The sequence below is a fragment of the Anomalospiza imberbis genome, chromosome 5 (assembly GCF_031753505.1).
Source record: "Anomalospiza imberbis isolate Cuckoo-Finch-1a 21T00152 chromosome 5, ASM3175350v1, whole genome shotgun sequence".
NCBI classification, from domain to species: Eukaryota; Metazoa; Chordata; class Aves; order Passeriformes; family Viduidae; genus Anomalospiza; species Anomalospiza imberbis.
In genome coordinates this window covers 697,844-712,458 of record NC_089685.1, presented here as the reverse complement: position 1 = coordinate 712,458, position 14,615 = coordinate 697,844, and the positions used below count along the sequence as shown (strand labels likewise).

At 53.4% G+C, this 14,615-nt stretch overlaps 1 protein-coding gene across 1 annotated transcript in view; it reads right to left on the bottom strand.

Annotated features, from left to right (window-relative positions):
• Nucleotides 1-2,084: 2,084 nt before the first annotated feature.
• MAPK8IP2 (mitogen-activated protein kinase 8 interacting protein 2) overlaps nt 2,085-14,615 on the bottom strand; it is a 28,364-nt gene continuing 15,833 nt past the window's right edge. Inside the window, 5 exon segments of the mRNA XM_068189310.1 lie at nt 2,085-2,243; nt 4,246-4,344; nt 4,939-5,009; nt 7,415-7,534; nt 9,895-10,004. Of these exon segments, the coding sequence (XP_068045411.1) occupies nt 2,171-2,243; nt 4,246-4,344; nt 4,939-5,009; nt 7,415-7,534; nt 9,895-10,004 (473 nt within the window). The 3' untranslated portion in view covers nt 2,085-2,170.

Sequence of the window (14,615 nt, the reverse complement as noted above, 5' to 3'; positions counted from 1 at the left end):
TCAGTGTCCCCACCCCTGTCCCAGCAGTGTCCACAACCCTGTCCCCAGCAGTATCCCCAACCTGTCCCCAGCAGTGTCCCCGACTCTGTCCCAGCAGTGTCCCCAACTCTGTCCCCAGCAGTGTCCCCGACTCTGTCCCAGCAGTGTCCCCAACTCTGTCCCAGCAGTGTCCCCATGCCTGTCCCAGCAGTGTCCCCATGCCTGTCCCAGCAGTGTCCCCAACCCTGTCCCAGCAGTGTCCCCACGCCTGTCCCAGCAGTGTCCCCAACCCTGTCCCAGCAGTGTCCCCACGCCTGTCCCAGCAGTGTCCCCAACCCTGTCCCAGCAGTGTCCCCATGCCTGTCCCAGCAGTGTCCCCAACCCTGTCCCAGCAGTGTCCCCAACCCTGTCCCAGCAGTGTCCCCACGCCTGTCCCAGCAGTGTCCCCAACCCTGTCCCAGCAGTATCCCCAACTCTGTCCCAGCAGTGTCCCCATGCCTGTCCCAGCAGTGTCCCCACGCCTGTCCCAGCAGTGTCCCCGACTCTGTCCCAGCAGTGTCCCCAACTCTGTCCCAGCAGTGTCCCCACGCCTGTCCCAGCAGTGTCCCCAACCCTGTCCCAGCAGTATCCCCAACTCTGTCCCAGCAGTGTCCCCAACCCTGTCCCAGCAGTGTCCCCAACCCTGTCCCAGCACTGTCCCCAACTCTGTCCCAGCAGTGTCCCCAACCCTGTCCCAGCACTGTCCCCAACTCTGTCTCAGCAGTGTCCCCAACCCTGTCCCAGCAGTGTCCCCAACCCTGTCCCAGCAGTGTCCACAACTCTGTCCCAGCAGTGTCCCCGACTCTGTCCCCAGCAGTGTCCCCGACTCTGTCCCAGCAGTGTCCCCACCCCTGTCCCAGCAGTGTCCCCAACCCTGTCCCAGCAGTGTCCCCGACTCTGTCCCAGCAGTGTCCCCAACCCTGTCCCCAGCAGTGTCCCCACCCCTGTCCCAGCAGTGTCCCCACGCCTGTCCCAGCAGTGTCCCCATGCCTGTCCCAGCAGTGTCCCCACGCCTGTCCCAGCAGTGTCCCCATGCCTGTCCCAGCAGTGTCCCCAACCCTGTCCCAGCAGTGTCCCCAACCCTGACCCCAGCAGCGTCCCCAGCCCTGTCCCAACCCTGTCCCAATACTGTCCCCACCCCTGTCCCCCGCCCTGTCCCGCCCGTGTCCCCGCAGTGTCCCCAGCTCACACCAAGCATATATTTTATTGAAAGACCAAGTGGGTGACAACGGCGTGGGGACAGCCGGGGTGGCACAGTGGCTCGGGGCTCCTCTGGCTGCTGAGTACAGATAAATACCGGGACATCGAGCGGGTGGCGATATAGTCACGATAGCGCTGGGCGACAGGGCCGAAGCGAGGGACCACCAGGCACAGCAGTGAGGAGGGGGCGGCCCCGGGACCCCCCCGGGGCCCGAGCTCGGTGGCGGGGGGTGACAGCCGGGGACACCGACACGAGGGGCAGCACACCCGGGGCGGGGCGGGGCGGGGCGGGGGGGCAGCTCTGGGGGATCCCCGTTCCTTTGGGGGGGCAGCGCGGGTTCGGGGGTGCGCGGAGATGCTCCCCCCTCCCCCCCAGCTGCCCCCGGACCCCCCCGGAACCCCCCCGGTGCCCCCCCCCCACCCGTGCCCCCAAAGCCGCGGGCCCGCTGCCCCCCGGGCTGGCCGTGCTCATGCAGGGGGGGCTGCTCGGGCCGTGTCACCCCCCCGCTGGGCTGTGTCACCCCCCGAGGGGACCCCCGGACCCCCGAGAGGTGGGGGGGGGGGGACGTGCGGTGGGGGCGCGGGGGGGCCAGAGCCTCTGGGGTCACACACAGAGTTCCTAGGGTCACACAGAGTCCCCGCGGGTGACACCAAAGTCTATGGGGTGACACCAAGTCCCTGGGGTCACACAGAGTCCCTGGGGGTGACACCAAGTCCTGGGGGTGACACAGAGTCCCTGGGGGTCACACAGAGAGTCTCTGGGGTCACACAGAGTCCCCACGCGTGACACCAAGTCCCTGGGGTCACACAGAGTCCCTAAGGGTGACAGAATCCCTGGGGGTGACACAGAGTCCCTGGCTGGGTGACCCCGAGTCCCCGGGGGTCACACAGAGTCCCTGGGGGTCACACAGAGTCCCTGGGGTGCCCCCGAGTCCCGGGGGTGGCAGGGACCCTACTCCAGGTAGATGTCCTCTGTGGGGCAGGCGTACTCCAGGTGCTCCTGGTAATATTCCTGAAACGCTCGGCTGGGGGGCAGCCGTGGGGAGGGGGGGTCAGCGAGGGCAGGGGGCACAGAGCGTGGCACCCCCGGACCCACTGAGACCCCGCAAGCGGGGACTGCCACCCCCAGAGCTGGTACCCCAGACCCGGCACCCACAGCCCCCCAAACCTGGCACGGCCGGACCCACAGCCCCCCCCAGACCCCCAAACCTGGCACAGCCAGACCTCAGCACCCACAGCCCCCCAAACCTGGCACAGCCGCACCCACAGCCCCCCCAGGCCCCCAAACTTGGCACAGCCGGACCTCACCACCCACAGCCCCCAAACCTGGCACAGCTGCACCCACAGCCCCCCCAGACCCCCAAACCTGGCACAGCCGGACCCACAGCCCCCCCAGACCCGCAAACCTGGCACAGCCGCACCCACAGCCCCCCCAGGCCCCCAAACCTGGCACAGCCAGACCTCAGCACCCACAGCCCCCAAACCTGGCACAGCTGCACCCACAGCCCCCCCAGACCCCCAAACCTGGCACAGCCAGACCTCAGCACCCACAGACCCCCAAACCTGGCACAGCTGCACCCACAGCCCCCCCAGACCCCCAAACCTGGCACAGCCGGACCTCAGCACCCACAGCCCCCCAAACATGGCACAGCCGCACCCACAGCCCCCCCAGGCCCCCAAACCTGGCACAGCCAGACCTCAGCACCCACAGCCCCCCAAACCTGGCACGGCCGGACCCACAGCCCCCCCAGACCCCCAAACCTGGCACAGCCAGACCCCAGCCCCACAGCACCCCCAGTTCGCTGGCACCCAGAGCCCCAATGCCCAGCCCTCAGCACCCCAAATCTCCACACCCCGTGACCCCGGCCCCAGCACAGCCAGACCCCCTGCACCCCATAACGCTGCACTCAGACCCCAATCCCCCTGCACCCCATAACGCTGCACCCAGACCCCAATCCCCTGGCACCCCAATCCCTGGCACCCAGACCCCAATCCCCTGGCACCCCAATCCCTGGCACCCAGACCCCAATCCCCTGGCACCCCAATCCCAGGCACCCAGACCCCCCAAGCCCTGGCACCCTGACCCTTCAGCACCCCTAGACCCTCTGCACCCCCAATCCCCTGGCACCCCCAATCCCCGCCAGCCCCGATCATCTGGCACTCAGACCCCCCAAAACCTCCAGCACCAACACCCCCACGCCCCGTCCCCCATGCCCCCTGTGCCACCCCATACCCCCCGTGTCCCCGTGCCCCCCGTGCCCCTCATGTCCCCCGTGTCCCCAGCCCCATCCCAGCCACCCCTTACCTCCCATACCCGCCGTGTCCCCGTGTCCCCCATGCCCCCCTGCCCCACCCTGTGCCCCCCATGTCCCCCGTGTCCCCCTCTGTGTCCCCCATGCCCCCTGCCCAGCTCTGTGCCCCCCTGTCCCCCTCTGTGTCCCCCATGCCCCCTGCCCAGCTCTGTGCCCCCCTGTCCCCCTCTGTGTCCCCCTCTGTGTCCCCCATGCCCCCTGCCCAGCTCTGTGCCCCCCTGTCCCCCTCTGTGTCCCCCTCTGTGTCCCCCATGCCCCCTGCCCAGCTCTGTGCCCCCCATGTCCCCCTCTGTGTCCCCCTCTGTGTCCCCCATGCCCCCTGCCCAGCTCTGTGCCCCCCTGTCCCCCTCTGTGTCCCCCATGCCCCCTGCCCAGCTCTGTGCCCCCCATGTCCCCCTCTGTGTCCCCCTCTGTGTCCCCCATGCCCCCTGCCCAGCTCTGTGCCCCCCATGTCCCCCTCTGTGTCCCCCTCTGTGTCCCCCATGCCCCCTGCCCAGCTCTGTGCCCCCCTGTCCCCCTCTGTGTCCCCCTCTGTGTCCCCCATGCCCCCTGCCCAGCTCTGTGCCCCCCTGTCCCCCTCTGTGTCCCCCTCTGTGTCCCCCATGCCCCCTGCCCAGCTCTGTGCCCCCCTGTCCCCCTCTGTGTCCCCCATGCCCCCTGTCCAGCTCTGTGCCCCCCATGTCCCCCTCTGTGTCCCCGTGTCCCCGCGCCGTACCCGACACACTCGGCCACGTGTCTCATGGACTCCTGCGACACGAACACGTGGCAGGCGAAGCGGCTCAGCACCGGGTGCTTGGTGATGAACCCGAAATAGCTGCGGGTTTGTGGGGCACGGGCTCAGGGGGGCACCCCGAAACCTGCCCCGGGCAGGCTCTGCAAGGGGGCACCCCCAGAGTCCCGCGACGGCCACCCCGGGGGCACCGGGGCGGGCAGGGGGCTCCGGGGTGGCACCGTGGGTGGGGTGGGGGTCCCTTGGGGCGTCCCTGGATGGTGTGGGGGTCACTTGGGGCATCCCTGGATGGGGTGAGGGTCCTTTGGGGTGCCCCTGGGCAGGGTGGGGGTGTCCCTTGGGGTGCCCCTGGATGGGGTGGGGGTCCCTTGGGGTGCCCCTGAATTGGGTGAGGGTCCCTTGGGGTGCCCCTGGATGGGTGAGGGTCCCTTGGGGTGCCTCTGGATGGGGTGAGGGTCCCTTGGGGTGCCCCTGGCAGGGTGGGAGTCCCTTGGGGTGCCCCTGGATGGGGTGGGGGTCCCTTGGGGTACCCCTTGCAGGTTCGGGGTGTCCCTTGGGGTGCCCCTGAATTGGGTGAGGGTCCCTTGGGGTGCCCCTGGATGGGGCGGGGATCCCTTGGGGTGCCCCTGGATGGGGTGGGGGGGTGTCTGGGGTTGCCCCTGGGGGCAGGGGGCTCACCAGCTGTTCCGGGGGTGGCACCCGCAGAAGGAGATGTTCTTCATCTGGAAGAAGTGGCTGCAGCGCTCGAACTGCGGCGGGGAGGGGACACAAGAGGGGCTGGGTCAACTCTGGGGGCCCAGAGCCCCCCAGAATCTGTGCCCCCCCTCATCATCGGCCCCCAAACCCAGAGCCCCGCACCCTGCACCTGCTGGGCTCCCCTGAATCTGCTCCACACACCTCCCGGGCACCCCAAACCCAGACCCCTGAGCCCCCCCAAAACCCACCCCCCACATTCCTCCTGTCCTGGGCACCCCCAAACCCCCTCATTATCTCCTGACCCCCCAAACTCAGACCCCCAAAGCCCTGACCTCGTGGTCACCCCCAAATCTGAACTGCTCATCACCCCCCAAACCCACTCCCCACATTGCTCACCTCCCCATCACCCCACACCTCCCTGTTGCCCCCCAAACCCAGACCCCTGCACCCCTCCCCTCCAGGTCACCCCCAAATCCAGACCCCTTCACCCCCACCCCCTCCTCACCCCCCAAACACAGACCCTTGCACCCCTCACCTCGTGGTCACCCCCAAACCTTCTCCCCTCCCCTCCTGTGGTCACCCCCAAACCCAGACCCAAACATCCCTCCCCTCCTGGTCACCCCCAAATCTCCTTTTCACTCCCCAAACCCAGACCACTGCACCCCTCATCACATTGTGGTCACCCCCAAACCTTCTCCCATCCCCTCCTGGTCCCCCCAAACCTTCTCCTGTCCCCTCCTGGTCAGCTCCAAACCTTCTCCTGTCCCCTCCTGGTCATCCCCAGTCCCCTTCTGACCCCTTCTGGCCCCTCCTGGCCCCCCCAAACCTTCTCCTGTCCCCCTCGGTCACCCCCAAACCTTCTCCTATCCCCTCCTGGTCACCCCCAGTCGCCTTCTGTCCCCTCCTGGTCACCACAAACTTTCTCCCGTCCCCCCCCCAAACCTTCTCCTGTCCCCTCCTGGTCCCCCTAAACCTTCTCCCGTCCCCCTCAGTCACCCCCAAACCTTCTCCTATCCCCTCCTGGTCATCCCCAGTCTTCTTCTGTCCCCTCCTGGTCACCCCCAGTCTTCTTCTGTCCCCACCTGGTCCCCCCAAACCTTCTCCTATCCCCTCCTGGTCACCCCCAGTCTCCTTCTGTCCCCTCCTGGTCACCCCCAGTCTCCTTCTGTCCCCTCCTGGTCACCCCCACTCTTCTGTCCCCTCCTGATCCCTCCAAACCTTCTCCTGTCCCCTCCTGGTCCCCCTAAACCTTTTCCCATCCCCTCCTGGTCAGCCCCAAACCTTCTCCTATCACCTCCTGGTCACCCCCAGTCTTCTTCTGTCCCCTCCTGGTCCCCCCAAACCTTCTCCTATCCTCTCCTGGTCACCCCCAGTCTTCTTCTGTCCCCTTCTGGTCCCCCCAAACCTTCTCCTATCCTCTCCTGGTCACCCCCAGTCTTCTTCTGTCCCCTTCTGGTCCCCCCACTCTTCTTCTGTCCCCTCCTGGTCAGCCCCAAACCTTCTCCTATCCCCTCCTGGTCAGCCCCAGTCTCCTTCTGTCCCCTCCTGGTCACCCCCAGTCTTCTTCTGTCCCCTCCTGGTCACCCCAAACCTTCTCCTATCCCCTCCTGGTCAGCCCCAAACCTTCTCCTATCCCCTCCTTGTCACCCCCAGTCTCCTTCTGTCCCCTCCTGGTCACCCCCACTCTTCTGTCCCCTCCTGATCCCTCCAAACCTTCTCCTGTCCCCTCCTGGTCCCCCTAAACCTTTTCCCATCCCCTCCTGGTCACCCCAAACCTTCTCCTATCCCCTCCTGGTCAGCCCCAAACCTTCTCCTATCCCCTCCTTGTCACCCCCAGTCTCCTTCTGTCCCCTCCTGGTCACCCCCACTCTTCTGTCCCCTCCTGATCCCTCCAAACCTCCTCCTGTCCCCTCCTGGTCCCCCTAAACCTTTTCCCATCCCCTCCTGGTCAGCCCCAAACCTTCTCCTATCCCCTCCTGGTCACCCCCAGTCTCCTTCTGTCCCCTCCTGGTCACCCCCAGTCTCCTTCTGTCCCCTCCTGGTCACCCCCAGTCTTCTTCTGTCCCCTCCTGGTCCCCCCAAACCTTCTCCTATCCCCTCCTGGTCACCCCCAGTCTCCTTCTGTCCCCTCCTGGTCCCCCTAAACCTTTTCCCATCCCCTCCTGGTCCCCCCAAACCTTCTCCTGTCCCCTCCTGGTCCCCCTAAACCTTTTCCCATCCCCTCCTGGTCCCCCCAAACCTCCTCCTGTCCCCTCCTGGTCCCCCTAAACCTTTTCCCATCCCCTCCTGGTCAGCCCCAAACCTTCTCCTATCCCCTCCTGGTCACCCCCAGTCTCCTTCTGTCCCCTCCTGGTCACCCCAAACTTTCTCCCGTCCCCCCCCCGGTCCCCCCAAACCTTCCCCCGGCCCCTGCCGGTGCCCCTGTGCCCTGTGCCCTGTGCCCTGGCGGTGGCCGGACCTCGCGCTCGGGGCTGTACTCGGTGACGGTCAGGATGAGTTTGATGCCCTGCAGTGTCACCTCCAGGTCACAGCTGGCCGGGGGCCGCAGGTGCACCGTCAGCTTTCTGGTGGTGGCGATCTGCGGACAGCGCGGAGGCGGGGAAACGGGAAAGGTAAAAATCGGGAAAGGTAAGAATTATAAAAGGTAAAAATTATAAAAGGTAAAAATCGGAAAAGGTAAAAATCGGAAAAGGTAAAAATCATAAAAGGTAAATTCATAAAAGGTAAAAATAGTAAAAGGTAAAAATTGTGAAAGGTAAGAACTATAAAAGGTAAAAATTATAAAAGGTAAAAATCGGAAAAGGTAAAAATTAGAAAAGGTAAAAATTGTAAAAGGTAAAAATCATAAAAGGCAAAAATAGTAAAAGGTAAAAATTGTGAAAGGTAAGAACTATAAAAGGTAAAAATCGTGAAAGGTAAAAACCGGAAAGGTAAAAATCGGGAAAGGCAAAAATCGGGAAAGGTAAGAATCATAAAAGGTAAAAATCGTAAAAGGTAAAAATCATATAAGGTAAAAATCATGAAAGGTAAGAATTATAAAAGGTAAAAATTATAAAAGGTAAAAAATGGAAAGGTAAAAATCATGAAAGGTAAAATTGTAAAAGGTAAAAACTATAAAAGGTAAAAACTATAAAAGGTAAAATCATAAAGGGTAAAAATCGTAAAAGGTAAAATCATAAAAGGTAAAAATCAGAAAAGGTAAAAATCATGAAAGGTAAAAATCATGAAAGGTAAAAATCGTAAAAGGAAAAAATCATAAAACATAAAATCGTAAAAGGAAAAAATTATAAAAGGTAAAATTGTAAAAGGAAAAATCATAAAAGGTAAAAATCGTAAAAGGTAAAAATTATAAAAGGTAAAAATCATAAAAGGTAAAAATCAGCAAAGGTAAAAATCAGCAAAGGTAAAAATCATGAAAGGTAAAAATCGTAAAAGGAAAAAATCGTAAAAGGTAAAAATCGTAAAAGGTAAAAATTATAAAAGGTAAAAATCAGAAAAGGTAAAAATCGTAAAAGGTAAAAATCATAAAAGGTAAAAATCGTAAAACAAAATCGTAAAAGGAAAAAATTATAAAAGGTAAAATTGTAAAAGGAAAAATCATAAAAGGTCAAAATTTTAAAAGGTAAAAATCGTAAAAGGTAAAATCGTAAAAGATTTATAAGGGATTATAAAAGGGAGCCTTGTGGGGTCAAGGCTGGGGCCTGTTCTCTCTGCGAAGCACGGCTCAGCAACAGCTCCCAAGTCCCCATGCCAAATTTATTATTATTTATTAACTATTTATTATTATTTATTAACGATTAAACTATTATTATTATTATTATTTACAGTTATTTATTATTATTTATTAACTTTACATATTAGTAACATACTTCTATTATTATTATTATTATTATTATTATTATCATCATTATTATCATTATTATCATTATCATTATTATTATCATTATTATTAACTGAATTTTCATAATATCAACAGATTTTTCGTATTATTATTATTAACTGACTTTTCATTCTCCAGATTGTTTCACAACCTCGATAGTGAAAAGTCGGTCAATAACAAATTATTCCCGGGTACAAAACAGGCTGCACCCGTTCCATGAGAATGAGGAGAAAAGGTGTGGAAACGGACCAAAAATAAAGAAATTTGCAAAATACCAGTGAACTGAGTGTGTGTTGTTAATTACAATTAGTTCTGACAATAATAATATCTTTATATAGGTTAATAATTACATAATTATTATATATTATATATGTTTGGGTTTATATAAATATTATTTATATTATGAAATAATAATAATATTTATATTATAAATAATAATGTCGTAATAAATAAAAACTATTATTTACATTATATTAATTTTATTATATTATTTATTATTTCTATTATTATTTACATTATGTAATATAATGTTTATATTATGTATTGATATGTTATATATAAAATAATGAATACATATTTTCATTAATAATTATTATATAATATATAGTTATGTAGAATTAATGATATAATAATTATTATATTTAATATCTATAGAATAATATATATATTTGTTTTATTAATATATACATAAATTATATATATTAATATATAATAATAAAATACCTTCTGATAACCCTATCAAACATGACCTATGCCATAAAAATGTTACATATAAAATAATGAATATGTATAATATTATAATTAATAATTATAATGCAATATATCATTATATAGAATCATTGTTATAATATAAATTACGATATGTAATACCTACATAATAATTCGTATATAATAATAAAAATACCTTCTGATAACCCTATGCGATACGACCTAAAAAATTTAATGCCATACAAAATCGTAAAATGGAATATAAAATTTGTGCCATAAAAATGTAAATTTCCTGCACAAGCAGGCGGGCCCCGGCCGGTTTTTGGGACACGGCTGCCGGCCCCGCTCACCTTCTGCATGGCGGCGCAGAGGATCCCGTTGCCCTGGTGGTACGGCACCTCCACGGAGCCCAGGAACTGCACGTTGAACCGCTCCAGCCAGCACGGGTTCCTCTTCAGGCCTGCGGAGAGGGCACGGACCGCGTCAGGAACCGCGGGATTACGGAATGGGGAATCACAGAATCAGGGGAGCACACAGAACTGGGGAATCACACAGAATCAGGGGATCACACAGAATCAGGGGAGCACACAGAACTGGGGAATCACACAATCATGGAATCACACAGAATCGGGGAATCACACGGAATCAGGGGATCACACGGAATCTCACAACCACAGAATCGGGGAATTACACAGAATCAGGGAATCACACAGGATCAGGTGATCACACAATCACGGAATCACACAGACTCAAGAGAATTACACAGTCATGGAATCACACAGAATCAGGGGATCACACAGAATCAGGGGAGCACACGGAATCTCACAACCACAGAATCAAGGAATTACACAGAATCAGGGAATCACACAGGATCAGGGGAGCACACAATCACGGAATCACACAGACTCAAGAGAATTACACAGTCATGGAATCACACAATCATGGAATCACACAGAATCAGGGGAGCACACAGAATCAGGGGAGCACACAGAACTGGGGAATCACACAGAATCAGGGGAGCACACGGAATCAGGGGAGCACACGGAATCAGGGGATCACACGGAATCAGGGGAGCACACGGAATCAGGGGAGCACACGGAATCAGGGGAGCACACGGAATCTCACAATCACAGAATCGGGGAATTACACAGAATCAGGGAATCACACAGAATCAGGTGATCACACAATCACGGAATCACACAGACTCAAGAGAATTACACAGTCATGGAATCACACAGAATCAGGGGATCACACAGAATCAGGGGATCAAACGGAATCTCACAATCACAGAATCGGGGAATTACACAGAATCAGGGAATCACACAGGATCAGGTGATCACACAAACACGGAATCACACAGACTCAAGAGAATTACACAGTCATGGAATCACACAATCATGGAATCACACAGAATCAGGGGATCACACGGAATCAGGGGATCACGCAATCAGGGAATCACACAGAATCAGGGAATCACACAGAATCAGGGAATCACAGAACCGGGGGATCACACAGAATCAGGGAAACACAGAAACACAGAATCACAGAGAATCAGGGAATCACACATAATCGGGGAATCACACAATCACGGAATCACACAGAATCAGGGAAACACAGAAACACAGAAACACACAGAATCAGGGGATTCACACAGAATTAGGGAATCACACAATCACGGAATCACACAGACTCAGAGAATCACACAATCATGGAATCACACAGAATCAGGGAATCACACAGAATCAGGGGATCACAGAATCAGGGAATCACACAGAATCAGGGGATCTCACAATCACAGAATCGGGATCACACAGAATCGCGGATTCACACAGAATCACAGATTCGCACAATCACAGAATCAGACAGAATCAGGGAATCACACAATCGCGGAATCACACAGACTCAGAGAATCACACAATCATGGAATCACACAAAATCAGGGAATCACACAATCATGGAATCACACAGAATCAGGGAATCACAGAATCACAGAAACACACAGAATCAGGGAATCACACAGAAACAGGGAATCACAGAATCAGGGGATCACACAGAATCAGGGAAACACAGAAACACAGAATCACACAGAATCAGGGAATCACACAATAATGGAATCACACAGAATCGGGGAATCACACAATCACAGAATCACATAGAATCAGGGAAACACAGAAACACAGAAACACACAGAATCAGGGGATTCACACAGAATTAGGGAATTACACAATCACGGAATCACACAGACTCAGAGAATCACACAATCATGGAATCACACAGAATCAGGGAATCACACAGAATCAGGGAATCACACAATCAGGGAATCACACAGAATCAGGGGATCACACAATCACAGAATCACACAGAATCAGGGGATTCACACAGAATTAGGGAATCACATAATCATGGAATCACACAGACTCAGAGAATCACACAGAATCAGAGAATCACACAGAATCAGGGAATCACACAGAATCAGGGAATCACACAGAATCAGGGGATCACACAATCACAGAATCACAACCACAGAATCACACAGAATCAGGGAATCATGGAATGATGGAATCACACACAATATCACGGAATCACGCAATCACGGAATCATGGAATCACACAATCATGGTATCTCAGGATCACAGGATCATGGAATCACAGAATCACACAATCAGAGAATCGCAGTATCACACACAGTCACACAATCACACAGAATCACAGGATCACGAAATCATGGAATCACACAATCACACAAGATCACAGGATCAAAGAGGATCACAGAATCACACAATCATGGAATCATGGACTCACACAATAACGGAATCACACAGTCACAGAATTCACAGAATTCCCAGAATCCCTGGGCTGGGAGAGACCTCCAAGAGCATCGAGTCCAGCCCAGCCCCAACAGCTCAGCCAGACCCTGGCACCCAGTGCCACCTCCAGGCTCTTTAAACACATCCAGGGCTGGTGACCCCACCACCTCCCCGGGCAGCCATTCCAGAACTTTGTCACCCTTTCTGGAAAAGCTTTTTCCTGATATCCAACCTGAATTTCCCTGGGCTCAGCTTGAGCCTGTGTGCTCTGGTTCTGCCAGTGCTGCCTGGAGAAAGAGCCCAGCCCCAGCTGAGCACAGGCACCTTTCAGGAGCTGTGGAGAGTGCTGAGGCCACCCTGAGTCTCCTTTTCTCCAGGCTGAGCGCCCCCAGCTCCCTCAGCCGTTCCTCACAGGGTTTGTGTTCCCTCTCCAGCCTCCTTGTCCCCTCTGGACGCGTCCCAAGGTCCTTCCCGAGCTGAGGGGCCAGGACTGGACACAGCACCCGAGGTGTGCCCTCACCTGTGCCGAGCACAGGGCAGAATGACCTCCCTGCTCCTGCTGGCCACACCGTTCTGACACAGGCCAGGTGTCACTGGCCTTCTTGGCCACCAGGGCACACTGCTGGCGTGTCCAGCCTGCTGTTGACCAGTAACATCGACAGCCTCTGCAATGCTCTAGGCTGGGGACAGAGTGGCCGGACGGTGTCCAGGCAGAAAGGGACCTGATGGACAGCAGGTTGGACACGCCAGCAGTGTGCCCTGGTGGCCAAGAAGGCCAGTGACACCTGGCCTGTGTCAGAACGGTGTGGCCAGCAGGAGCAGGGAGGTCATTCTGCCCTGTGCTCGGCACAGGTGAGGGCACACCTCGGGTGCTGTGTCCAGTCCTGGCCCCTCAGCTCGGGAAGGACCTTGGGACGCGTCCAGAGGGGACAAGGAGGCTGGAGAGGGAACACAAACCCTGTGAGGAACGGCTGAGGGAGCTGGGGGTGCTCAGCCTGGAGAAAAGGAGACTCAGGGTGGCCTCAGCACTCTCCACAGCTCCTGAAAGGTGCCTGTGCTCAGCTGGGGCTGGGCTCTTTCTCCAGGCAGCACTGGCAGAACCAGAGCACACAGGCTCAAGCTGTGCCCAGGGAAATTCAGGTTGGATATCAGGAAAAAGCTTTTCCAGAAAGGGTGACAAAGTTCTGGAATGGCTGCCCGGGGAGGTGGTGGGGTCACCAGCCCTGGATGTGTTTAAAGAGCCTGGAGGTGGCACTGGGTGCCAGGGTCTGGCTGAGCTGTTGGGGCTGGGCTGGACTCGACGCTCTTGGAGGTCTCTGCCAGCCCAGGGATTCTGGGAATTCTGTGATTTCTGGGAATTCTGTGCAGGGGTGACTGTGGCCAAACGCAGGGCTGGGCACTCAGATTAATTAAACCCCATCCCGCTGGACTCTGCCCATCCCTCGGAGCGCTCCAGGTCTCTGGCAGAGCCCTCCCACGGATGGACAGAGCTCCCAGCTCAGGGCGCTCCGCGGATTTTCCCAAGGAGCACTCAACACCTCGGCCGTGCCACCAGGAAATCACCAGGGAGGCAGTGGCTCTCGCTATTCTGTATTAACTTGTGCAAATTGTTTTAATTCACCACACTTGGCCACTTCTTTTTAGATACATAAATTATCATATGGTAATATATATCACATAGAAGGGTAATATATGTGATAATATATATATTACCTATTCTATAGTAACTTTACAGATTATTTATTCTATATGAACTTATACATTATTTCTTTACTTATGATATATTTTATTCTCTGTATATTACTATTAATATTATATTCTATATAAATTAAGTATTTATCTTTATTCCTATATATTATATTTTTTCTATATTATTTACTCTTTATGTATTATTTATATTCATATATATTATTTTATATTATTATATATTTATATTTTTCTATAGTATTTATATGTTACATATATAATTTTAGATTATTATACATTTATATATTTTTTTCTATAGTATTTATTCTGTATTAACTTTTGCTAATTATTTTAATATACTGCACTTTTTTAAACTCTTTTAAAATAATGTATAATATTAACTTCATAGATTATTTATATATTTAATATTTTATAAATAATCTATATTATATTATATTATATTATGTTATATTATGTTATATTATATTATATTATATTAAATTACATTACATTATATTATATATATAACGTATATATTATTATAAATTATATATTTTATATATCATATATTCTTTAGG